The sequence below is a fragment of the Pezoporus wallicus genome, unplaced genomic scaffold, assembly GCF_028554395.1.
Source record: "Pezoporus wallicus isolate ANWC-B61680 ecotype Strahan unplaced genomic scaffold, APGP_CSIRO_Pwel_v1 contig_9608, whole genome shotgun sequence".
Taxonomy (NCBI): Eukaryota; Metazoa; Chordata; class Aves; order Psittaciformes; family Psittacidae; genus Pezoporus; species Pezoporus wallicus.
In genome coordinates, this window is record NW_026642661.1 from 19,481 (window position 1) to 45,836 (window position 26,356).

General features: G+C 60.3%; 1 protein-coding gene across 1 annotated transcript in view; it reads right to left on the reverse strand.

Moving 5' to 3' along the window:
• Positions 1 to 7,744: 7,744 nt before the first annotated feature.
• Positions 7,745 to 26,356, reverse strand: part of HSF1 (heat shock transcription factor 1) — a 36,107-nt gene continuing 17,495 nt past the window's right edge. The window contains 10 exon segments of the mRNA XM_057431935.1: positions 7,745 to 7,947; positions 9,860 to 9,929; positions 11,399 to 11,464; positions 13,271 to 13,376; positions 17,122 to 17,311; positions 17,314 to 17,345; positions 19,336 to 19,472; positions 22,713 to 22,809; positions 23,576 to 23,637; positions 24,501 to 24,576. Of these exon segments, the coding sequence (XP_057287918.1) occupies positions 7,745 to 7,947; positions 9,860 to 9,929; positions 11,399 to 11,464; positions 13,271 to 13,376; positions 17,122 to 17,311; positions 17,314 to 17,345; positions 19,336 to 19,472; positions 22,713 to 22,809; positions 23,576 to 23,637; positions 24,501 to 24,576 (1,039 nt within the window).

Here is a 26,356-nt window from a genome sequence, read left to right on the forward strand (position 1 = left end):
GGATGGGATGGATGGGATGGATGGGATGGGATGGATGCGATGGGGATGGGATGGGATGGGATGGGATGGGATGGATGGGATGGGGATGGATGGGATGGGATGGATGGGATGGATGCGATGGGGATGGGATGGGATGGATGGGATGGGATGGATGGGATGGGATGGGATGGGATGGATGGGATGGATGCGATGGGATGGATGGGATGGGATGGATGGGATGGATGGGATGGGATGGATGGGATGGGATGGGATGGATGCAATGGGATGGAATGGGATGGATGGGGATGGGATGGGTGGGATGGGATGGATGGGATGCAGGCCCCCCCTGCACTGCACATAGGCCCACGCAGTGCCCGCAGTGCCCCATGGCCTGCACTGGGGTCCCCATCCCCGCATTCCCCCCCCCAGGAGTCACCTCCCTGCGCCTCGAGGACCCCCAGCGCTCGTCCTCCGCCCATTCCGGAGCTCGGGAATCCCACGGCAGCGACTCCTCCAGCCTGGACGCCCTCAACAGCGGCCCCTTCGTCGTGGACACCCTCGCCGGGGGGGGCCGCGGAGGTGGGTGCTGGGGTCCCCATTGGGTGCTGGGGTCCCCATTGGGTGCTGGGGTCCCCATTGGGTGCTGGTGCATGAACTGGGGTCCCCATTGGGTGCTGGGGTCCCCATTGGGTGCTGGTGCATGATCTGGGGGTCCCCATTGGGTGCTGGGGTCCCCATTGGGTGCTGGGGTCCCCATTGGGTGCTGGTGCATGAACTGGGGTCCCCATTGGGTGCTGGGGTCCCCATTGGGTGCTGGTGCATGATCTGGGGGTCCCCATTGGGTGCTGGGGTCCCCATTGGGTGCTGGGGTCCCCATTGGGTGCTGGTGCATGAACTGGGGTCCCCATTGGGTGCTGGGGTCCCCATTGGGTGCTGGTGCATGACCTGGGGGTCCCCATTGGGTGCTGGGGTCCCCATTGGGTGCTGGTGCATGAACTGGGGGTCCCCATTGGGTGCTGGGGTCCCCATTGGCACCCATTGGGTGCTGGGGTCCCCATTGGGTGCTGGTGCATGACCTGGGGGTCCCCCTTGGGTGCTGCATCCCCATTGGGTACTGGGGTCCCCACTGGCACCCATTGGGTACTGGGGTCTCCATTGGCACCCATTGGGTGCTGGTGCATGACCTGGGGGTCCCCATTGGGTGCTGGGGTCCCCATTGGCACCCATTGGGTGCTGGTGCATGACCTGCGGGTCCCCATTGGGTGCTGGGGTCCCCACTGGCACCCACTGGGTGCTGCATCCCCATTGGGTACTGGGGTCCCCACTGGCACCCATTGGGTGCTGCGTCCCCATTGTCACCCATTGGGTATTGGGGTCTCCATTGGCACCCATTGGGTGCTGGTGCATGACCTGGGGGTCCCCCTTGGGTGCTGCATCCCCATTGGGTACTGGGGTCCCCACTGGCACCCATTGGGTACTGGGGTCTCCATTGGCACCCATTGGGTGCTGGTGCATGACCTGGGGGTACCCATTGGGTGCTGGGGTCCCCATTGGCACCCATTGGGTGCTGGTGCATGAACTGGGGGTCCCCATTGGGTGCTGGGGTCCCCATTGGCACCCATTGGGTGCTGGTGCATGACCTGGGGGTCCCCATTGGGTGCTGGGGTCCCCATTGGGTGCTGGTGCATGACCTGGGGGTCCCCCTTGGGTGCTGCATCCCCATTGGGTACTGGGGTCCCCACTGGCACCCATTGGGTACTGGGGTCTCCATTGGCACCCATTGGGTGCTGGTGCATGACCTGGGGGTCCCCATTGGGTGCTGGGGTCCCCACTGGCACCCACTGGGTGCTGCATCCCCATTGGGTACTGGGGTCCCCACTGGCACCCATTGGGTGCTGCGTCCCCATTGTCACCCATTGGGTATTGGGGTCTCCATTGGCACCCATTGGGTGCTGCGTCCCTGTTGTCACCCATTGGGTACTGGGGTCTCCATTGGTACCCATTGGGTGCTGCATCCCCATTGGGTACTGCATCCCCATTGGCACCCATTGGGTACTGGGGTCTCCATTGGCACCCACTGGGTGCTGGGGTCCCCATTGGGTGCTGCATCCCCATTGGGTACTGGGGTCTCCATTGGCACCCATTAGGTACTGGGGTCCCCATAGTCACCCATTGGGTACTGGGGTCCCCATTGGCACCCATTGGGTGCTGGGTAACTACCGACAGCCATTGGGTGCTGCGTCCCCATTGTCACCCATTGGGTACTGGGGTCTCCATTGGCACCCATTGGGTACTGGGGTCTCCATTGGCACCCATTGGGTACTGGGGTCTCCATTGGGGTCCCCACTGGCACCCATTGGGTGCTGACCCCCATCTCTCGCCCTCCTGCAGGTCCCATCATGGATGTTCCAGCCCAATCCAATGAATCAGAGGAGGGTGAGGCCCCCCCCCCGGCACCCAGCACCCCCAAACTGGGGCTTGGGACCATCCTGAGCACCCCTGGGGGTGCCCCATTGTTGGGGGTACCCCATTACTTGGGGCTGCAGCATCATTGGGGGTGCCCCATTGCTGGGGGTGCAGCATCAGTGGGGTGCCCCATTGTTGGGGGTACCCCATTACTTGGGGCTGCAGCATCATTGGGGGTGCCCCATTGCTGGGGGTGCAGCATCATTGGGGGTGCAGCATCATTGGGGGTGCCCCATTGTTGGGGGTACCCCATTACTTGGGGCTGCAGCATCATTGGGGGTGCCCCATTGCTGGGGGTGCAGCATCATTGGGGGTGCCCCATTGCTGGGGGTGCAGCATCAGTGGGGGTGCCCCATTGGCCAGAGGTGCCCTATGAATTAGGGGTGCCCCATTACTTGGGGTGCAGCAGTAGCTGGGGGTATCCTATTGCCCCACAAGTGTGGGGTGCCCCATTGTTTGCAGGTGCCCCATTAGCTGCGGGTGCCGCATTACTTGGGGGTGCCCCATAAGTGGAGGGTGTCCAGGGTTGGGGGGGGGGCACCCCCAGTTCTTGCCCCCAGCCCCTCTTTGCCCCCCAGGACTGGAGCACGACGTGGACTCGGAGGAGGCGCTGACGTCCCAAGGTGGGAGCAGGGGGACACTGGGGGGGGGACATTGGGGGTGACATTGGGGTGACACAGATGGGGTGACATTGGGGTGACAAGGAAAGGGTAACACAGGGAGGTGACACGGGGGGGGGACATTGGGGGGTGACATTGGGGTGACACGGGGGGTGACATTGGGGTGACACAGATGGGGTGACATTGGGGGGTGACATTGGGGTGACACAGATGGGTGACACAGATGGGTGACACAGGGGGGTGACATTGGGGGGTGACACAGATGGGGTGACATGGGGATGGTGACACAGGGGGGTGACTTTGGGGGTGACACAGATGGGTGACACAGGGGGGTGACATTGGGGGTGACACAGGGGGGTGACACAGGGGGGTGACATTGGGGTGACACAGATGGGGTGACATGGGGATGGTGACACAGGGGGGTGACTTTGGGGGTGACACAGATCAGTGACAGGGGGGTGACATTGGGGTGACATTGGGGTGACACAGGGGGTGACACAGATGGGTGACACGGGGGGGTGACACAGATGGGGTGACATTGGGGGTGACATTGGGGTGACATTGGGGGTGACACAGATGGGGTGACATTGGGGTGACACAGATGGGGTGACATTGGGGAGTGACATTGGGGTGACATGGGGATGGTGACACAGGGGGGTGACTTTGGGGGTGACACGGGGGTGACAGAGGGGGGTGACATTGGGGTGACAAGGAAGGGGTAACACAGATGGGTGACACGGGGGGGGACATTGGGGTGACATGGGGATGGTGACACGGGGGTGACTTTGGGGGTGACACAGATGGGTGACGGGGGGGTGACATTGGGGTGACACAGATGGGGTGACACAGGGGGGTGACATTGGGGTGACACAGATGGGGTGACACAGGGGGGTGACATTGGGGGTGACAGGGGATGAGGGTGACATTGGGGGTGACATTGGGGTGACACTGGGGGGGTGACATGGGGAGGGTAACGGAGAGGTGATATTGGGGGTGACAGGGGAGGAGACACGGGGGGGTGACAAGGATGGGGTGACAAAAGGGGGTGACATTGGGGGTGACATTGGGGGGGTGACATTGGGGGTGACACTGGGGGGCTGACCCTGCTCCTCCCTCCCCAGGGCTCTGAGGTATCCGGATGTCTCTGCTGTCACCTCCTCGGCCTCCATCCCCTTCCTGCTGCCCCCCCCACCTTGCTCCCTGCCCCACATCCCCAAGCAGCCCCATAGCGGGGCTCACTTGGGGGGAGGGAGGGGGGCATGGGGGTGGCCGGACCCCCCCGTGTCCCCCTGTGGTTGCGGGTGGAGCATCCCCGAACCCCGTGGTACCCAATAAAGGTCCCTGCAGCAGCTCCTGGTCCCCAGTGGTATCGGGGGGGGGAGGGATGGGGCTGCCCCACAGCACGGGGCTGGGGGGCACCGGCGCGGCTCCATCACCACCACGGTCCCTTCTCATCCCTCCTTTGGCCATGGGGGGCTCCATGGCCTCCCCAGCCCCACTGCTGGGGGGTGCCACCATCCCCATGGCATCTCCCATCCATCGCCATTGCCCCAGCCCTTGGGTACCACAGCCCCACAGATGGGGGCACCGTCCCCATGGCATCTCCCAGCCATCCCCATTGCCCCAGCCCTTGGGTACCACAGCCCCACAGATGGGGGCACCGTCCCCATGGCATCTCCCATCCATCCCCATTGCCCCAGCCCTTGGGTACCACAGCCCCACAGATGGGGGCACCGTCCCCATGGCATCTCCCATCCATCCCCATTGCCCCAGCCCTTGGGTACCACAGCCCCACAGATGGGGGCACAGGCCCAGCCCCATTCCTGTGCATGCCACTGTCCCCATTGCATCTCCCATCCATCCCCATTGCCCCAGCCCTTGGGTACCACAGCCCCACTGATGGGGGCACCGTCCCCATGGCATCTCCCATCCATCCCCATCGCCCCAGCCCTTGGGTACCACAGCCCCACTGATGGGGGCACCGTCCCCATGGCATCTCCCATCCATCCCCATTGCCCCAGCCCTTGGGTACCACAGCCCCACTGATGGGGTCACCGTCCCCATGGCATCTCCCATCCATCCCCATTGCCCCAGCCCTTGGGTACCACAGCCCCACAGATGGGGGCACCGTCCCCATGGCATCTCCCATCCATTGCCATTAACCCATCCCTTGGGTACCACAGCCCCACTGATGGGGGCACCGTCCCCATGGCATCTCCCATCCATCCCCATTGCCCCAGCCCTTGGGTACCACAGCCCCACTGATGGGGGCACCGTCCCCATAGCATCTCCCATCCATCGCCATTAACCCAGCCCTTGGGTACCACAGCCCCACAGATGGGGGCACCGTCCCCATGGCATCTCCCATCCATCCCCATTGCCCCAGCCCTTGGGTACCACAGCCCCACTGCTGGGGGTGCCACCATCCCCATGGCATCTCCCATCCATCCCCATCGCCCCAGCCCTTGGGTACCACAGCCCCACTGATGGGGGCACCGTCCCCATGGCATCTCCCATCCATCCCCATTGCCCCAGCCCTTGGGTACCACAGCCCCACTGATGGGGTCACCGTCCCCATGGCATCTCCCATCCATCCCCATTGCCCCAGCCCTTGGGTACCACAGCCCCACAGATGGGGGCACCGTCCCCATGGCATCTCCCATCCATCCCCATTGCCCCAGCCCTTGGGTACCACAGCCCCACTGATGGGGGCACCGTCCCCATGGCATCTCCCATCCATCCCCATTGCCCCAGCCCTTGGGTACCACAGCCCCACAGATGGAGGCACCGTCCCCATGGCATCTCCCATCCATCCCCATCGCCCCAGCCCTTGGGTACCACCGATGGGGGCCCAGCACCATGATCCCAGCCCCGATCCAGCCCATTCCCATGGATCCCCTTGTTCATGGGATGCAGGAGCCGGGTCCTGCCCCTGTCGCATCCCCACATCCCCGGCCCCCCCCGGAAGCACCGGAGCCGTTCCATGGATGGGGTTGGTTGGAGGCTCCGTGAACCACCCAAGGCCTTTCATGGATCCATGGACTGGATCCCAGCGCCCCCAATGGGGAAGAACTCCCCAAGATCCCCTCAACTCTTCCCTCTTCCTCCTCTCCGGGCTCCCCTCGGGTACCGGAGCCGCTCGCGCCGCCGGACACCGGGAGGATGCCGGAGCTGATCCCGGTCCCTCGATCCCAAGGGAATCCAATCCCGTGCGGGCTGGGGCTGGGCTGTGCAGAGCTCTTTATATCCAGGTACAGGGCGAGGCCGCTCCGGCGCCAGCCCCACAGAGTCCGTGCTCGCGGCGGCACCGCGGCATTCCCGAGGCCGGGAACAGAACCCGAGCGGAGCCTTGGGCTGGGCCAGACGGGATCCAGCGCTGCTCCTTCCGGCCGCCACCCGCATCGCCGGGGGGCAGGAGACGGGAATGGGGGGGACGGGACCCCTTTCCTTAGGGAAAGCTCAGGATCCCTTTCCTTAAGGAAAGCTCAGGATCCCTTAAGGAAAGCTCAGCATCCCTTAGGGAAAGCTCAGGATCCCCTTTCCTTAGGGAAAGCTCAGGATCCCTTAGGGAAAGCTCAGGATCCCTTAAGGAAAGCTCAGGATCCCCTTTCCTTAAGGAAAGCTCAGGATCCCTTAGGGAAAGCTCAGGATCCCTTAAGGAAAGCTCAGGATCCCCATTCCCAAGGGAAAGCTCAGGATCCCCATTCCCAAGGGAAAGCTCAGGATCCCTTTCCTTAAGGAAAGCTCAGGATCCCCTTTCCCAAGGGAAAGCTCAGGATCCCTTAGGGAAAGCTCAGGATCCCTTAAGGAAAGCTCAGGATCCCCTTTCCTTAAGGAAAGCTCAGGATCCCTTAGGGAAAGCTCAGGATCCCTTAAGGAAAGCTCAGGATCCCCTTTCCTTAAGGAAAGCTCAGGATCCCTTAGGGAAAGCTCAGGATCCCTTAAGGAAAGCTCAGGATCCCCTTTCCTTAAGGAAAGCTCAGGATCCCTTAAGGAAAGCTCAGCATCCCTTAGGGAAAGCTCAGGATCCCCTTTCCCAAGGGAAAGCTCAGCATCCCTTAGGGAAAGCTCAGGATCCCTTTCCTTAAGGAAAGCTCAGGATCCCTTAAGGAAAGCTCAGCATCCCTTAGGGAAAGCTCAGGATCCCCTTTCCCAAGGGAAAGCTCAGCATCCCTTAGGGAAAGCTCAGGATCCCTTTCCTTAAGGAAAGCTCAGGATCCCCTTTCCTTAAGGAAAGCTCAGGATCCCTTAGGGAAAGCTCAGGATCCCTTTCCTTAGGGAAAGCTCAGCATCTGCTTTTCCTTAGGGAAAGCTCAGGATCCCTTTCCTTAAGGAAAGCTCAGGATCCCTTAGGGAAAGCTCAGGACCCCCATTCCCAAGGGAAAGCTCAGGATCCCTTAGGGAAAGCTCAGGACCCCCATTCCCAAGGGAAAGCTCCCCCATTCCTCACTCTCCCCCCCCCCAGCAGCCTTCCCCCGGCCGCATCCCGTTCCCCCCCCTTTCCACAGGCGCATCCCATGGGATGCTGCTGTCCGGCCGCCGCTGCGGGGTGTGGAGGGGGGGGAGATGTGCAGGGTCCAAAGCCGGTTCCGAGCCCTTCCCGGTGCCAGGATGAGGCCCCGCAGGCCGGGGCTGTGCAAAGCAAGGCCTGGGATTCCCTTTGGGGCCGAGGCGATTCCCTAGGAGACAGCGGGGTCCTTGGGCTTGGCCTCGGGCCCGGCCAGCAGGGAGAGGGCGGGATCCTCCGGGTACCCCTCGCCATCCGGGCCATAGGGACCCTCGCCCAGCTCGAAGAAGATGGGAAGGTCCCCGGAGCCCACGTCCACGGCGCTGGAATCCACCAGGAAAAGGGGCTGGGCGGTGTAGTGCACGAGCTGCTTCCCTATGGAGAGAGGGGAAGGATGGGATGGAGCATCCCGAAGGACTCCCTTCATCCCACACCAGCATCCTCAGGGGAACCATGGGATGGAGCATCCTGAAGGACTTCCTTCATCCCACACCAGCATCCTCAGGGGAAGGACGGGATGGAGCATCCCGAAGGACTTCCTTCATCCCGCACCAGCATCCTCAGGGGAAGGACGGGATGGAGCATCCCGAAGGACTCCCTTCATCCCGCACCAGCATCCTCAGGGGAAGGACGGGATGGAGCATCCCGAAGGACTCCCTTCATCCCGCACCAGCATCCTCAGGGGGAAGAAGTCCCAGGATCCCATCAATTCTTCCCACCCCATCAACTCTTCCCTCTTCCTCCTCCCATCCCATCGACTCTTCCCTCTTCCTCCTCATCCCATCCCATCAACTCTTCCCTCTTCCTCCTCCCATCCCATCAACTCTTCCCTCTTCCTCATCCCATCCCATCAACTCTTCCCTCTTCCTCATCCCATCCCATCAACTCTTCCCTCTTCCTCCTCCTCCCTTCCCATCAACTCTTCCCTCTTCCTCCTCCCATCCCATCAACTCTTCCCTCTTCCTCATCCCACCCCATCAACTCTTCCCTCTTCCTCCTCCCATCCCATCGACTCTTCCCTCTTCCTCCTCATCCCATCCCATCAACTCTTCCCTCTTCCTCCTCCTCCCTTCCCATCAACTCTTCCCTCTTCCTCCTCCCATCCCATCGACTCTTCCCTCTTCCCCCTCCTCCCTTCCCATCAACTCTTCCCTCTTCCTCCTCCTCCATCCCATCAACTCTTCCCTCTTCCTCCTCATCCCATCCCATCAACTCTTCCCTCTTCCTCCTCCTCCCATCCCATCAACTCTTCCCTCTTCCTCCTCCTCCCATCCCATCAACTCTTCCCTCTTCCTCCTCCTCCCATCCCATCAACTCTTCCCTCTTCCTCCTCCTCCCTTCCCATCAACTCTTCCCTCTTCCTCCTCCTCCCATCCCATCAACTCTTCCCTCTTCCTCCTCCTCCCATCCCATCAACTCTTCCCTCTTCCTCCTCATCCCATCCCATCAACTCTTCCCTCTTCCTCCTCCTCCCATCCCATCAACTCTTCCCTCTTCCTCCTCCTCCCATCCCATCAACTCTTCCCTCTTCCTCCTCCTCCCTCCCATCCTTCCCTCTTCCTCCTCCTCCCATCCCATCAACTCTTCCCTCTTCCTCCTTCATCCCATCAACTCTTCCCCTTCCTCCTCCTCCATCCCATCAACTCTTCCCTCTTCCTCCTCATCCCATCCCATCAACTCTTCCCTCTTCCTCCTCCTCCCATCCCATCAACTCTTCCCTCTTCCTCCTCCTCCCATCCGATATACTCTTCCCTCTTCCTCCTCCTCCCATCCCATCAACTCTTCCCTCTTCCTCCTCCTCCCTTCCCATCAACTCTTCCCTCTTCCTCCTCCTCCCATCCCATCAACTCTTCCCTCTTCCTCCTCATCCCATCCCATCAACTCTCCCCTCTTCCTCCTCCTCCCATCCCATCAACTCTTCCCTCTTCCTCCTCATCCCATCCCATCAACTCTTCCCTCTTCCTCCTCCTCCCATCCCATCAACTCTTCCCTCTTCCTCCTCCTCCCATCCCATCAACTCTTCCCTCTTCCTCCTCCTCCCTTCCCATCAACTCTTCCCTCTTCCTCCTCCTCCCATCCCATCAACTCTTCCCTCTTCCTCCTCATCACATCCCATCAACTCTTCCCTCTTCCTCCTCCTCCCACCCCTCCCTCCCTTGTCCCAGCCCCTCTCCAGGCTCCCTGCAGGACCCTTCAGGCTCTGGAGCTGCTCTCCTCCAGGCTTCATCCTGCTCCATCCCATCATCCCCACCGCAATTCCCACTGGACCCCGGGATGCTGCCGGTACCTGCGTCCGCTGCGCCGGCCTCGCTCTCCGTGGGTTTCTGCTGTTCCTGGGATGAAAGGAGATCCTGGATCTGTGGGGCAAGAGTGGGGATCTCAGCGCCCAGCCATGGACCCCAGGCACGCTCAGCACCCCCAGGTGTGCTCCGAGGAGATGCTGAGGTCCTCAGAGGTTGTGGGGAGCCCCGAGGGATGGGGATGCTCCCGCTCCCGGCGTGCTTCCATGGATCCCCTCAGGGAACCCTGGAATGCCTTGGGATGGAGGGAGCTTAAAGCTGGGGGTGCTCTGAGCCCCTGTGTCCAACCTGGGATGGAGCACCCCAAACCTCTCCCTTCAACCCATGCCAGCGCCCCAGCACCCTCATGGGGAAGAACTCCCCAAGATCCCATCGACTCTTCCCTCTTCTTCCTCCTCCCATCCCATCGACTCTTCCCTCTTCTTCCTCATCCCATCCCATCGACTCTTCCCTCTTCCTCCTCCTTCCATCCCATCAACTCTTCCCTCTTCTTCCTCATCCCATCCCATCAACTCTTCTTCCTCTTCTTCCTCTTCTTCCTCCTCCCATCCCATCCCATCAACTCTTCCCTCTTCTTCCTCATCCCATCCCATCAACTCTTCCCTCTTCTTCCTCATCCCATCCCATCAACTCTTCCCTCTTCTTCCTCATCCCATCCCATCGACTCTTCCCTCTTCTTCCTCCTCCCATCCCATCAACTCTTCCCTCTTCCTCCTCCTCCCATCCCATCGACTCTTCCCTCTTCTTCCTCATCCCATCCCATCAACTCTTCCCTCTTCCTCCTCATCCCATCCCATCGACTCTTCCCTCTTCTTCCTCATCCCATCCCATCAACTCTTCCCTCTTCTTCCTCATCCCATCCCATCGACTCTTCCCTCTTCTTCCTCATCCCATCCCATCAACTCTTCCCTCTTCCTCCTCATCCCATCCCATCAACTCTTCCCTCTTCTTCCTCATCCCATCCCATCGACTCTTCCCTCTTCTTCCTCATCCCATCCCATCGACTCTTCCCTCTTCATCCTCATCCCATCCCATCGACTCTTCCCTCTTCCTCCTCCTCCCATCCCATCAACTCTTCCCTCTTCCTCCTCCTCCCATCCCATCCCTCGTCCCAAGCCCCTCTCCAGGCTCCCTGCAGCCCCCTCCGGCCTCCCCTTCCGCAGCAGAGGGGCAGCCATGGGGCCAGCCCCATCACCCCACAGATCACGGCCTGCTCCGGCTCTTGGGAGGAGCATCCTTGGTCCGGCTGCTGATGCCCAAGGACCCAGCCCTACGGCTTCGGGAAGCCTCCCATCCGCATCCCTGCTCCATCCCATCACCCCCGGAGAACCTAAGCTCATCCACAGGCACCTTCCTGGGAAGTCCATGGAGCTCCCCAGAGCACTCAGCCCCCCCCGGCACGGCAATGAGCTATGGGGCAGCCCCGGTGTCCGTGGGCCGGGCTCCATCCCGCATCTCCTCCCGCGCACCACGGGGGGTGCTGAGCAGCTCAGGACCCCTGTGCTGTCCCCCCCCCCGGTACTCACGCTGGCCAAGCTGCTGTCCAGGTCGGGCAGGTTCATGTCCGTGACCGTCATGGAAGGGCTGAAGAGCTGCCGAGAGGGAAGAGGGCTCAGGGCCGGGAGAGGAAGGAACCGCGGTGGGACAGGGACATGGCCGGCTGGAGCCAGCGTGGGGGGGAAGCAGGGGAGGGAGGACCCAGCCGGAGATCCGGTTGGAGAGGTCCAACCCATCCATTGGAGATCCGGTTGGAGAGGTCCAACCCATCCATTGGAGAGGTCCAAACCATCCATTGGAGATGTCCAACCCATCCATTGGAGATCTGGTTGGAGATGTCCAACCCATCCATTGGAGATCCGGTTGGAGAGATCCAACCCATCCATTGGAGATGTCCAACCCATCCATTGGAGATCCGGTTGGAGAGGTCCAACCCATCCATTGGAGATCCGGTTGGAGAGATCCAACCCATCCATTGGAGATGTCCAACCCATCCATTGGAGAGATCCAACCCATCCATTGGAGATCCGGTTGGAGAGGTCCAACCCATCCATTGGAGATCCGGTTGGAGAGGTCCAACCCATCCATTGGAGATGTCCAACCCATCCATTGGAGATCCGGTTGGAGAGATCCAACCCATCCATTGGAGATCCGGTTGGAGAGGTCCAACCCATCCATTGGAGATCCAGTTGGAGAGGTCCAACCCATCCATTGGAGATCCAGTTGGAGATGTCCAACTGATCCATTGGAGATGTCCAACCCATCCATTGGAGATCTGGTTGGAGAGGTCCAACCCATCCATTGGAGATCCGGTTGGAGAGGTCCAACCCATCCACTGGAGATCTGGTTGGAGAGGTCCAACCACAGTCCAGTTGGAGATCCAGTTGGAGATGTCCAACTGATGCAGTTGGAGATCCAGTTGGAGATGTCCAACCAATCCATTGGAGATCCAGTTGGAGATGTCCAACCCATCCAGTTGGAGATGTCCAACCAATCCATTGGAGATCCAGTTGGAGAGGTCCAACCCATCCACTGGAGATCTGGTTGGAGAGGTCCAACCACAGTCCAGTTGGAGATCCAGTTGGAGATGTCCAACTGATCCATTGGAGATGGCCAACCAATCCATTGGAGATCTGGTTAGAGATGGCCAACCAGTCCAGTTGGAGATCTGGCTGGAGAGGTCCAACCCATCCACTGGAGATATGGTTGGAGAGGTCCAACCACAGTCCAGTTGGAGATCTGATTGGAGATGTCCAACTGATCCATTGGAGATAGCCAATCAATCCATTGGAGATCCAGTTGGAGATGTCCAACTGATCCATTGGATATCCAGTTGGAGATGTCCAACCCATCTGGTTGGTGATGTCCAACCCATGCAGTTGGAGATGTCCAACCCATCCGGTTGGAGATGTCCAACCCATCCATTGGTGATGCCCAACCCATCTGGTTGGAGATTCCAACCCATCCATTGGTGATGCCCAACCCATCTGGTTGGAGATGTCCAACCCATCCATTGGTGATGTCCAACCCATCCATTGGTGATGTCCAACCCATGCAGCTGGTGATGTCCAACCCATCCGGTTGGAGACGTCCAACCCATGCAGCTGGTGATGCCCAACCCATCTGGTTGGAGACGTCCAACCCATCCATTGGTGATGCCCAACCCATGCAGTTGGAGATGCCCAACCCATCCAGCTGGAGATGTCCAACCCATCCATTGGTGATGTCCAACCCATCCAGCTGGAGATGTCCAACCCATCCATTGGTGATGTCCAACCCATCCATTGGTGATGCCCAACCCATGCAGTTGGAGGTTTCCAACTGACCCAACTGGAGGAGCCCCTGGTCCCCGCGGGCCCGGACCGGAGGCGCTCTGGAGCTCCCGTGGGAGCAGGACTCACATCCAACAAGGCGCTCGTGTCCACGCTGAAGCCGTGCGTGCTCAGCATGGTCTGGAGGTTGTCCAGGTTGGAGTCGATGGTGTCCAGGTGGTCGTTGAGCTCATTCCTGGCCACAAGAGAGTGGGGCCGGGGGTCAGGGAGGAGGAGCCTTCCCCCCGGCCCCCAGCCCCAGCCCCAGCCCCTGCAGGCCTCCTCCCTCCCTCCATCTCCTCCGCAGGAGCCTTGGGACCCTTCCGCCCCGGAGCTCCATGGATGAGGAGCCCGAACGGATGAGACCCGGACGGCCTATGGGTTCCTATGGGTTCCTATGGATTCCTTATGGATTCCTTATGGATTCCCTATGGATTCCTATGGGTTCCTATGGGTTCCTATGGTTCCTATGGATTCCTATGGGTTCCTATGGATGGGTTCCTATGGGTTCCTATGGATTCCCCTATGGATTCCCTATGGATTCCTATGGATTCCTATGGGATTCCCTATGGATGGGTTCCTATGGATTCCTATGGGTTCCTATGGGGTGGATCCTATGGATTCCTATGGATTCCTATGGATTATGGGTTCCTATGGGGATTCCTATGGATCCCTATGGGTTCCTATGGATTCCTTATGGATTCCTATGGATTCCCTATGGATTCCTTATGGATCCCTATGGATTCCCTATGGGTTCCTATCGATTCCTATGGATTCCTTATGGATTCCCTATGCATTCCTTATGGATCCCTATGGATTCCCTATGGGTTCCTATGGGTTCCTATGGATCCCTATGGATTCCTTATGGATTCCTATGGGTTCCTATGGATTCCTATGGATCCCTATGGATCCCTATGGGTTCCTATGGATTCCCTATGGATTCCTATGGGTTCCTATGGATCCCTATGGATTCCCTATGGATTCCTATGGGTTCCCTATGGATTCCTATGGATCCCTACGGATTCCCTATGGGTTCCTATGGATTCCCTATGGATCCCTATGGATTCCCTATGGATCCCTATGGATTACCCCAGCTTTGGGTAAGCACCAAACCTCCTCCCCATCACCTCCTGGTTGTGGATCCAGGACAAAGGGAACAAACCCTCACCCCTAAAGCAACTTGGGGGGGGAAGTTCCACAGGGATCCCAGCTGGCCTGGAAAGCTCTTCCCATCGGGATGGGCAACAGGGACACGTTTGTTCCTCAGGAGATGGGGCTTCCGGGAAGGATGGAGAGCACCAAAGCTGCTGCCATGATGTATCCGGGGGGGGGGGGGGATAACGCTTCCCACTGCATCCCAACCTGGCCATGGCCCTGCCTGGATGCAGGCAGCTCCCAAACACGTGGTGGGACACGAGGGAAGAGGCACCGTGGTCCCATGGGAATCACCGCCCACTTGAAGGGCAGGATGAGGCCAGCGGGGAAAGACATCCCATAAACCCTTGTGTGGCCCCGAAGCCAGCAGCTCGGGGGGCTGCTGCTCCCGTTCCCCAACCCAGGAAGAGCGTGGAAAGGCAATGGGAATGTGGTCCCCCCCTCCCCTTCCCGGCCAGCATCACCTCAAGGGATGGGAAGAGCTTCAGGTCCCGTTGGCCACAGCTGCCTTGAGCGGGCCAAGGAGGGAGGGAGCTCTGGATCCGTAGGGATGGGGGTCAGGGAAGGTCCCTGCTGTGCTCCCTTCCCCTTGGGATGCTGACCCCCGCCGTGCTCCCCAATGGAGCGAGGAAGAGGAAGGAGCAGGAGCTGGTCCCAAGCTCGGGGGAAAAGCCAATGGCTCCGGGTCATGGGAGCATGGAATGGGATGGGTTGGGATGCAGTGGGGTGCTGCAGACCCCGAGCAGTGCCAGCAATGGGGCAGCCCCCTGGGGCCCACCATGGGGAAGGAGCTCATCCCGGGCTCGCTCCTCACACCCATGGCCCCAGCCCCACACATGGAGCTAGCAAGGAAACCCTTCAGCTCACAGCCCCCTTGGCTCCTGGCAAGGGCCCCCTGAGGCTCCTCAATGGGGGGGTTTGGGTCCCCCCGCTCAGGTATTCCCATCACAAAGAGCCCCTTTCATCCCCGGAGCCGGCGCTCCTCAAAGGCTGCTGCTCCCATGGGGCACAAAGGAGGCCTTGTGATGGGGTGGGAGGCTCACAAAGAGGCCATGCAAGCCCTCATGGAGGGGGGGTTTGGGGCTCCCCTTCTCTGATGAAGCAGGGAAGCACCGGAGCGTGGTACCCGGTGATGGAGAGCCAGGGAGGCTGGGCTGATGCCAACCTCATGTTTAACCAGGCCAAGGGCAAGGTCCTATAGCTGGGGGGTTGGGGGAGCCATCCCAGGGCCCAGCTCCAGGTTGGGAGCAGAAGAGATCCAGAGCAGCCCAAGGAGGTGCTGGTCCATGAGGAAATGAACAGGAGAAGGGTTCAGTGGGAGCTTGAGCCCAGAAAGCATCCGTATCCTGGGCTGCATCCGAAGGAGAGGGACCAGCAGGGCCAAGGAGGTGATCCTGCCCCTCTGCTCTGCTCGGGGACACCTCACCTGGAGCACTGGATGCAGTGCTGGGGTCCTCAGGACGTGGGGCTGGTGGAACAAGGCCAGAGGAGGCCACGAGGATGCTCAGGGGTGGGAGCAGCTCCTGTATGGAGCCAGGCTGAGAACGTTGGGGCTGTTGAGGTTGGAGAAGAGGAGCTGGGGGAGACCTCAGAGCAGCTTCCAGTGCCTGAAGGGGGCTATAGGGATGCTGGGGAGGGACTCTTCATTAGGGACTGCAGGGACAGGACAAGGGGTAACGGGTTCAAACTGAAACAGGGGAGTTTAGATTGGATCTAAGGAGGAAATTCGTTCCTGTGAGGGTGCTGAGGCACTGGAATGGGTTGCCCAGGGAGGTTGGGAATGCTCCATCCCTGGCAGTGTTCAAGGCCAGGTTGGACAGAGCCTTGGGTGCCATGGTTTAGGGTGAGGTGTCCCTGCCCATGGCACGGGATTGGAACTGGCTGAGCTTCAGGTCCTTTCCAACCCAAACTGTTCCATGGTTCTATGCACTGGGAGCACTTCCCGCCCCCCCCCCCCATGTCCCAGGGAAGCAGGAAACCCCTGGGAATTCCAAGAGAATTCCAGGTCTGGTGTCCCAGGATCCGGGCACGGGGCTCCTGTGGCTCCCACAGGGAGCAAGGGATGCTTGGGGAGCTCCGAGCTCACTGAGGCCTCGTTCCCTAGCAGGGAGCTGGGACCATGGGAGGGGTTCTCCTCCAGCTCCAACCCCTGCCAGGGCAGGGACCCCTTCCCCTGGAGCAGGGTGCTCCGAGCCCCTGGGTCCAACCTCCCAAAGAGCAGTTGGGATCCCAAGCTCCCTCCCATGGGAATGTGGAGGGCAGCTGGGATGGGCAATGCAGAGGCCAGGGAGGGACAGGGCACGCTCGGGGCAGTGATTCCAAGGCACCTCCACCTGAGCCCCATTGAGCTGAGCCGTGGGTCAGAGGAGGGGTTCTGCCCCTCTGCTGTGGGGGGACCCCACTGGGACACTGAGGGCAGCCCTGGAGGATGCTGCGAGGGCTGGAGCAGCTCTGCCCTGGAGCCAGGCTGGGAGCAGAGAAGGGGAGAGCTGAGAGCAGCTCCAGGGCCTGAAGGGGCTGCAGGGAGCCTTGGGACAAGGGAGGCAGGGATGGGAGGAGGAGGAAGAGGGAAGAGTTGATGGGAGCTTGGGGAGTTCTTCCCCATGGCAGGGGTTGAAGGGAGAGGTTTGGGATGCTCCATCCCTGGCAGTGCTCGAGGGCAGCTTGGACACAGGGGCTCGGAGCACCCTGCTCCAGGGGAAGGGGATGGGCTTGGAGCTGGAGGAGCCTCAGCCCTGGGGCCTGGCCTGGTCCATAGCCCCCCCCCGGGCCCCACAGGCACTCACTTGTCGAGGCAGGCGACGCTGAGGCACTTGGGCTGCGGCTGCGTGGGGCTGGCGCTGGCGGCAGCCGCGGCGCTGGGCTCGGGCTCCTGCAGGAAGGAGTCGATGAAGGTGGAGGGGAAGAGCGGGGTCTCCAGGGCAGGAGGCTGCCCGGGGCTGGCCTCCTCTACCTGGGGGCTGCGGCTGGGGCTGGGGGCTCCTCCTTGATCCGCACCACGGGGCTGCTCCTGCAACACAGGGGTAACGGTGAGCAAGGGAAGCCTCATGGAGCTATAGAACATCCCCTAACCCCCCCCAGGAACCAGCTGTGAAGGAGCATCCCTGCTCTGAGCCTGAGCCCATGCAGCATCATCACCAAGGGTGCCAGGACATCGTCAGCACCAAGGGTACCAGGACATCATCACCACCAAGTGTATCAGGACATCATCACCAACAAGGGTACCAGGACATCATCATCACCAAGGGTACCAGGACATCATCACCAACAAGGGTACCAGGACATCATCACCACCAAGTGTATCAGGACATCATCACCAACAAGGGTACCAGGACATCATCATCACCAAGGGTACCAGGACATCATCACCAACAAGGGTACCAGGACATCATCACCAACAAGGGTGCCAGGACATCATCACCACCAAGGGTGGGTACCAGGACATCATCACCACCAAGGGTACCAGGACATCATCACCATCAAGGTATGTACCAGGACATCATCATCACCAAGGGTGGGTACCAGGACATCATCATCACCAAGGGTGCCAGGACATCGTCAGCACCAAGGGTACCAGGACATCATCACCACCAAGTGTATCAGGACATCATCACCAACAAGGGTACCAGGACATCATCATCACCAAGGGTACCAGGACATCATCACCAACAAGGGTACCAGGACATCATCACCAACAAGTGTATCAGGACATCATCACCAACAAGGGTACCAGGACATCATCATCACCAAGGGTACCAGGACATCATCACCAACAAGGGTACCAGGACATCATCACCAACAAGGGTGCCAGGACATCATCACCAACAAGGGTGGGTACCAGGACATCATCATCACCAAGGGTACCAGGACATCATCACCACCAAGGGTACCAGGACATCATCACCATCAAGGTATGTACCAGGACATCATCATCACCAAGGGTGGGTACCAGGACATCATCATCACCAAGGGTGCCAGGACATCGTCAGCACCAAGGGTGCCAGGACATCATCACCACCAAGGGTGCCAGGACATCATCACCACCAAGGGTGCCAGGACATCATCACCACCAAGGGTACCAGGACATCATCACCACCAAGGGTGCCAGGACATCATCACCACCAAGGGTGGGTACCAGGACATCATCACCATCAAGGGTACCAGGACATCATCACCACCAAGGGTGGGTATGAGTGACCACATGGGCTATGTTGGGGTGAGTGTTCCTGGCACGGCAGGCAGTAAATGGCTTCTGTGGGTGATTCAGCCCCACAGGGGAAGGGCCAATGCCAGGAACAAGCCAGAAAGAGGAGGCAAAAAGGAGCTGGGAGACCCCAGGGAGCCTGGAGAGGGGCTTGGGACAAGGGAGGCAGGGATGGGATGAAGGCAATGGCTTTAACCTGACAGAGGGGAGATGGGGATGAGCTCCTGGGGAAGGATCAGAGAACCATGGGATCAGCTGCGTTGGAAAAGCCCTTTAAGCTCACCCAGTCCAACCATTCCCAGCCCTGCCAAGGCCATCGCTGCCCCATGGCACTGAGGGGGTGTGAGCACTCGCAGGGATGGTGCCTGCAGCCCTGCCCCGGGCAGCCTCTTCCAATGCCTGAGCACCCTCTGGGGCAGGAATTGTTCCTCAGCTCCATCTAAACCTGCCCTGGGGCAGCTTGAGGCCGGTTCCTCTTGTCCCATCCCTTGTTCCTTGGGAGCAGAGCCCAGCCCCTCCTGGCTCCATCCTCCTGGCAGGCACTTGGAGGGAGCCATCAGGTCCCCCCTGAGCCTTCTCCACACTAAACCCCCCAGGTCCCATCCCACCCATCCCATCCCATCCCATCCCATCCCATCCCATCCCATCCCATCCCATCCCATCCCATCCCATCCCATCCCATCCCATCCCATCCCATCCCATCCCATCCCATCCCATCCCAACCCATCCCATCCCATCCATCCCATCCCACCCCATCCCATCCCCGCAGCTCCCAAGCGATGCAAGAGGAAGGTACCTGCCGTCGAGGCTGCCGCTGGGGGATGCTGAGGGGCTGGACTGGGCGAGCTCGGTCACGTCGGAGATGATGGGACCGGAGTTGGCTGAAGAATCCGGGGAATAGAGGTTGGAGCCACTGTATGCTGGGGAAGAAGCCTGCAATGACAATCACAGCAGTCCCAGCGTGAAGCACCGGGCACAGACCGGGCACTGCCCCAGGCTGGGAGGTGGAGCAGGAGGAAGCACATCACAACAGCCCCAAACCCCATGGGAGAAGGCATCCAGGGGGCCAAGGGGATTCCAGGTTAAAGGATGCACCCTGGGAAAACAGGGGGGGGAAAGTAGGGAATATCATGGTCCATCCTTGAAGTGAGTGCGGGTCTCCCATTCCCTGCTGTGCTGGATTAAAGGAGCTTTGGGATCGCAGGGAGACCATGGGGCCCTCAGCTCCCTCCTTCTTGAATTCCTAAGGGATAACCCCAAGGGATTGCATCTCATGCACAGCAGGAACACGGGGGATGCTCTGCAGGCTCTGTGCTGCAGGGTGGAACATCCCGCTCTGCTCCTGCCCCACCAGTGGCAGCGGAATTCCTGCCCAGATAAACCAGGGAGCACCGGTGGGAGCCACTCCAGACACAGCTCTGGGTGGTGGCTTTTGGGACACCAATGGCTTCTGCGTGTCCAAGGGTGGATTCGGGAGCACAGAAAGGGGAACCAGGAGGTGGCAGGAGCTGCATGGATGTGATGGCAGGAGCTGTATGGATGTGGTGGCAGGAGCTGCATGGATGTGATGGCAGGAGCTGCATGGATGTGATGGCAGGAGCTGTATGGATGTGAGGGCAGGAGCTGTATGGATGTGGTGGCAGGAGCTGTATGGATGTGATGGCAGGAGCTGGAGGGATGTGATGGCAGGAGCTGTATGGATGTGATGGCAGGAGCTGTATGGATGTGATGGCAGGAGCTGGCAGGAGCTGCATGGATGTGATGGCAGGAGCTGTATGGATGTGATGGCAGGAGCTGGAGGGATGTGATGGCAGGAGCTGTATGGATGTGGTGGCAGGAGCTGCATGGATGTGATGGCAGGAGCTGTATGGATGTGATGGCAGGAGCTCAGGGATGTGATGGCATCAGGGATGTGATGGCAGGAGCTGCATGGATGTGATGGCAGGAGCTCATGGATGTGATGGCAGGAGCTGCATGGATGTGATGGCAGGAGCTGCATGGATGTGATGGCAGGAGCTGCATGGATGTGAGGGCAGGAGCTGCATGGATGTGTGGGCAGCTGCTTTGATGTGTTGTCACGGATGTGATGGCAGGAGCTGCATGGATGTGATGGCAGGAGCTGTATGGATGTGATGGCAGGAGCTGTATGGATGTGAGGGCAGGAGCTGTATGGATGTGAGGGCAGGAGCTGTATGGATGTGAGGGCAGGAGCTGTATGGATGTGAGGGCAGGAGCTGTATGGATGTGAGGGCAGGAGCTGTATGGATGTGAGGGCAGGAGCTGTATGGATGTGAGGGCAGGAGCTGTATGGATGTGAGGGCAGGAGCTGTATGGGTGTGATGGCAGGAGCTGTATGGATGTGATGGCAGGAGCTGTATGGATGTGAGGGCAGGAGCTGTATGGGTGTGATGGCATCAGGGATGGGATGGCAGGAGCTGGAGGGATGTGATGGCAGGAGCTGCATGGAGGCAGTGCCAGGAGCTGGAGGGATGTGATGGCAGGAGCTGCATGGAGGCAGTGCCAGGAGCTGCAGGGATGTGGTGCCAGGAGCTGCATGGATGTGGTGGCAGGAGCTGCATGGAGGCAGTGCCAGGAGCTGCAGGGATGTGATGGCAGGAGCTGCATGGAGGCAGTGCCAGGAGCTGCAGGGATGTGGTGGCAGGAGCTGCATGGAGGCAGTGCCAGGAGCTGCAGGGATGTGGTGGCAGGAGCTGCAGGGATGTGGTGGCAGGTGCTGCATGGAGGCAGTGCCAGGAGCTGTAGGGATGTGATGGCAGGAGCTGCATGGAGGCAGTGCCAGGAGCTGCAGGGATGTGATGGCAGGAGCTGCATGGAGGCAGTGACAGGAGCTGCAGGGATGTGATGGCAGGAGCTGCAGGGATGTGATGGCAGGAGCTGCATGGAGGCAGTGCCAGGAGCTGCATGGAGGCAGTGCCAGGAGCTGCAGGGATGTGATGGCAGGAGCTGCATGGAGGCAGTGCCAGGAGCTGCATGGAGGCAGTGCCAGGAGCTGCAGGGATGTGATGGCAGGAGCTGCATGGAGGCAGTGCCAGGAGCTGCATGGAGGCAGTGCCAGGAGCTGCAGGGATGTGATGGCAGGAGCTGGAATCAGGCAGCCTCAGCAGGAGCGAGCCGGAGCACCTGCTCTTCCCATCCCTGGGACAATGCAGCAGGAGCTGGAATTGCTCCCGGGGTGGCTGCGGATGCAGTTGAGGATCAAAGGCCCTTTGAAGGAAGAGATCAGAGGAGGGGAACACAGAGCTCCCAGCCAGGGTGGTCCGAGGGCAGCGGGGAGCCAGGAGAGCCCTCATCCCTCCAAGGGCTCCGGCTGCTGCCCACAGCCGGCCAGGGAATGGCCTGGATCCACCTGCGTGGCTCCTCAGGGCACGCACGGACATGGACCAGGTCCAAGAGAGCCTCTAAAATGGGACCAAGGCCACCACAGGGCGGGATGTGGGGGGCTGAAGTGAGGGGAGCAGGAGGGACCAGCGCCCAGCGCCTCCCTCCTCCCCATCAGCTCCAAGCGATGGGGATGCTGCGGGGCACGGGATGAGGCTTCGCAGACCGTGTGGTACCCAGAGGACACAGCCCTGGGCTCCCTGGGGGGCAGTTTGGGGCACCCAAAGCATCGTGTGGTGTCCCAGCAGGGTTTAGGGGGAGCCTGGTGAGGGCTCGGGGCCTGTGTGAAGGGGTTTGTGCCTCAAGAGGATGGGAGGGCCCAGACTTGTGGGATCACGGGATGGGTTGGGATGAAGGGAGCTGAAAGCTCCTCCAGCTCCAACCACGGGCAGGGACCCCTTCCCCTGGAGCAGGGTGCTCCGAGCCCGTGTCCAACCTGGCCTTGAGCACTGCCAGCAATGGGGCAGCCCCAGCTCCCATGGGCAGCCCTCAGCATCCATTGGGAAGGATGCTCCGGAGCATCCATCTCCAGAGATGCGGGAAGAGCCGAGAGCAGCTCCAGAGCCTGAAGGGGCTGCAGGGAACCCGGAGAGGGGCTTGGGGCAAGGGATGGAAGGGATGGGATGAGGGGAATGGCTCCAACGGCTCTTGGGCAGCAGCAATTCCCATGAGGATGGGGGGGGGAAGCCTGGCATGGGTCGAAGGGCTTGATCCGCGGGTCCCTCCCCATGGATCCCTGGGTCCGTGGCCCCCCTGCAGGGGCAGGGTACTCACTGTGTACGGGGAGGAGCCGTGGACGTGCTCCAGGGAATACTGGCGGCTGTACTTCGGCATGGAATGTGCTGAGCTGCCGTCGTTGAGCATCAGGGGGCTGCAAAGACATCGCCAAGGCCCGGGCTCACCGCGCCGCCGGGGCACGGCTCCTGCACCCACCTAAGGTGGGACACAGGGCACGGGAGGCATGGAGCGGGTCAGGATGAGGCCGTCCCATGGAGGAGCAGGATGAGCCCCTGGCTGAGCTGTGCAATTCAATGGAGCACCAATGGGAAAGGCGCTGGCAGCACCATCCAGCCCCACGGGACGCAGGGGATGAGGAACGGGCACAGGAGCTGCCACTTCCCACATGGACGAGGGGAGAAACATCATGGAATGAGGCTGGGAACGACCTTCGAAGCTCATCCAGTCCAACCATTCCCAGCCCTACCAAGGCCACCACTGGGCCAGGGCACTGAGGGCCTCGTCTCCATGGGATGGAGGCAGGGATGGGGCAACCCCATCTTCCTGCTCCGGTGCCTCACCCAAGGAGCCCATCTCATGGGATGGATGGGATGGGATGGGGTGAGCAGGACCTGCTCAGCTCAGTGGATTTGAGGTGAGGGACAACAGGAGAACCACCCCTAACCACGAGGAGAGCAAAGGAATTGTGCTACTGGGATAAACCCACGTCACTGGGATCGGCTCCAAGCAAATGAAGCCGGGGCTGCCCTTAACCTCTGAGGGCATTGGGATGGTGATGAGCAAGGGGCAACCCAACCACAGCAGGTCCGGGGCTGCTCTGGATGCTCCAATGCTGCCCCTTTAGGGTAACACCAGAAGTAAGAGGGAATCTCCCTGGGGAGCTGGACCGTCACACTTACATCTTCCTCTTCACTCCGAGGATGCGGTTGGATTGAACCAAGGAGATCAGGAACTGGATGAGCTGTGGGGAGGAGAAAGGGCAACAGCCTGTGATGGGGGGCACAGAACTGGGGCAGGAAATGCTCTGGGACCATTTGCAGAGCTGAGCTGGGCATGGGGAGTGCACAAAGGTGGGTGCTGCCAGCCAAATCCAGCCTTTTCCCACTCCTGGCAAAGGGAAGGCTCAAAATGATGCTTTAAACAGGATTAATGCCACTGCATCCCACTGATGCTGAGCTGGGCACGGGGAGTGCATAAAGGTGGGTGCTGCCAGACCAAATCCAGCCTTTTCCCACTGCATTCCCATCATCTGCTGGCAAAGGGAAGGCTCAAAATGAGGCTTTAAACAGGATTAATGCCACCCCATCCCATTGATGCTGAGCTGGGCACGGGGGACATGGGGAGTGCATAAAGGTGGACGCTGCCAGCCCAAATCCAGCCTTTTCCCACTGCATTCCCACCACCTCCTGGCAAAGGGAAGGCTCAAAATGATGCTTTAAACAGGATTAATGCCACTGCATCCCATTGATGCTGAGCTGGGCATGGGGAGTGCATAAAGGTGGGTGCTGCCAGCCCAAATCCAGCCTTTTCCCACTCCTGGCAATGGGAAGGCTCAAAATGATGCTTTAAACTGGATTAATGCCACTGCATCCCATTGATGCTGAGCTGGGCACGGGGGACATGGGGAGTGCATAAAGGTGGACGCTGCCAGCCCAAATCCAGCCTTTTCCCACTGCATTCCCATCACCTCCTGGCGAGGGGAAGGAAACACAGCGCTCAAAGTGATTCTGAAAGAGGATTAAGGCCGTGGCATCCCATTGAGGCACCCCTCACCCCCTCCCCACCACCAGAGGGTCCCGATCCATGGGGAAAAGCGGGATTTACCTTATTGACCACCTTCTGCTGCTGAGCGTGCTTCTGCCTCAGGCTGGCCACCTCCCTCCACAGCGCCTCGTTCTCACTGCAAGGGAAGCAGCAGGCACCTGAGAACCCCAGCAGGGATGCGGGCACTTCCCAGCTCCAGCATCATTCCCAGTCTCCACGCTCGGGAAGGCTTCCTTGCCATCGATTCCCACACGGGTAAGGGGATGGAGCCCAGCTCCAAAGCCACCCCATGGCCCTGTGGGGTGATCCCTGACCTGGCTCGTGTGCTCCCGGTGTGGTTCCATAGATCCTCCCTCCTGTATCATGGATTCATGGGATGGGTTGGGATGAAGGGAGCTTCAAGCTGCTCCAGCTCCAACCATAGGCAGGGACCCCTTCCACTGGAGCAGGGTGCTCCGAGCCCCTGTGTCCAAGCTGCCAGGGATGGAGCATCCTGAAGCTCTCCATTCCACCCACCCCAGTGTCCCAGCACCCTCATGGGGAAGAACCTCATCCCGATATCCAAGCTAAATCCCCTCTGTTTCACTGTGAACCCATCACTTCACCCCACAGGCTCTAATACAGTATTAAACCCATCAAGGGCCACCAGTGGGAGGTGCCCATGGAACTGGAGCAGCCTTAAGGTCCCTTCCAAACACAAACCATTCCATGGATCCGTGATTATCCGGATGGAGCAGCGCCGGGTACGGGGTTGGGGGGGGAACCAGGACCAGGTAGCACTTGGCTGGCCCCACAGCCCCACAGCCTCTGCTCCGAAGGGACAAGTCCCTGCTGCAGCTCATCCCCAGCTCCGGGATGATCCCAGAGGAGCAGCCGCTGATGAGGGGCAGGTGCAGAGCCGGGTCCTGGGATCATGGCAACGCTTCGGAGCTCCCTTTAATCACCCCCCATAGCCAATGGCTCCTCACCCACCACAAACCAGTATAAAGGGGCTGGGGCTGCTCCCGGCCCAGTTTAACCCAGTGGGAGCTGGTGTCCAGCTGCTCCCATCCCGCTGCCTAATGAGCAGTGACCACGTCGGCCCCGGCTCAGGTGGGACGGAGCAGCCGGGCCAGCTCCGTTCCCATTCCCATTCCCACCCTTGGGAATGCTGCAGCTCTGCTCCACGGGCTCGGATGTCCCGGAGCCGTGGTCAGCTGGCGAGGGCTGCGGAGAGCCGGGATAATTTCCATGCATCCCAAAATCCCTGCTGGGGCCCGCAGCCTCCGCGCGTGTAATTGGCAGCTGGTGCATGGTGGAGCGGAGCTGCTTGCAGCTGCAGCCCCCGACACGAGGCAGCCCTTTAGGAATGCCTTGGGAATGCTGCGGGAGCACCGAGGGCTCCTTGGCTGGCAGCTCCGCTCCCTCCCCACCTCGCAGTGGGGCACGGGAGGGGGGGGAACGCTTGTTTGGTTGGATGTATCCGCAAGCGGGAGCCTGGCTCGGGAGGGATTCCTGATGGGGATGCTGCGAGGGCTGGAGCAGCTCTGCCCTGGAGCCAGGCTGGGAGAAGAGAAGGGGAGAGCTGAGAGCAGCTCCAGGGCCTGAAGGGGCTGCAGGGAGCCTTGGGACAAGGGAGGCAGGGATGGGAGGAGGAGGAAGAGGGAAGAGTTGATGGGAGCTTGGGGAGCTCTTCCCCATGGCAGGGGTTGAAGGGAGAGGTTTGGGATGCTCCATCCCTGGCAGTGCTCAAGGGCAGCTTGGACACAGGGCTCGGAGCACCCTGCTCCAGGGGAAGGGGATGGAATTCATCCCAACCCATCCCCGTGCTCTACCTGATGACACACGTCCGAGCTGTGCCAGCTGCAGGGTGGCACAAACAATGGGTCACGGTCGTCACACTGGGAATCATGGAATAGCCAGGGATGGGAAGGAGC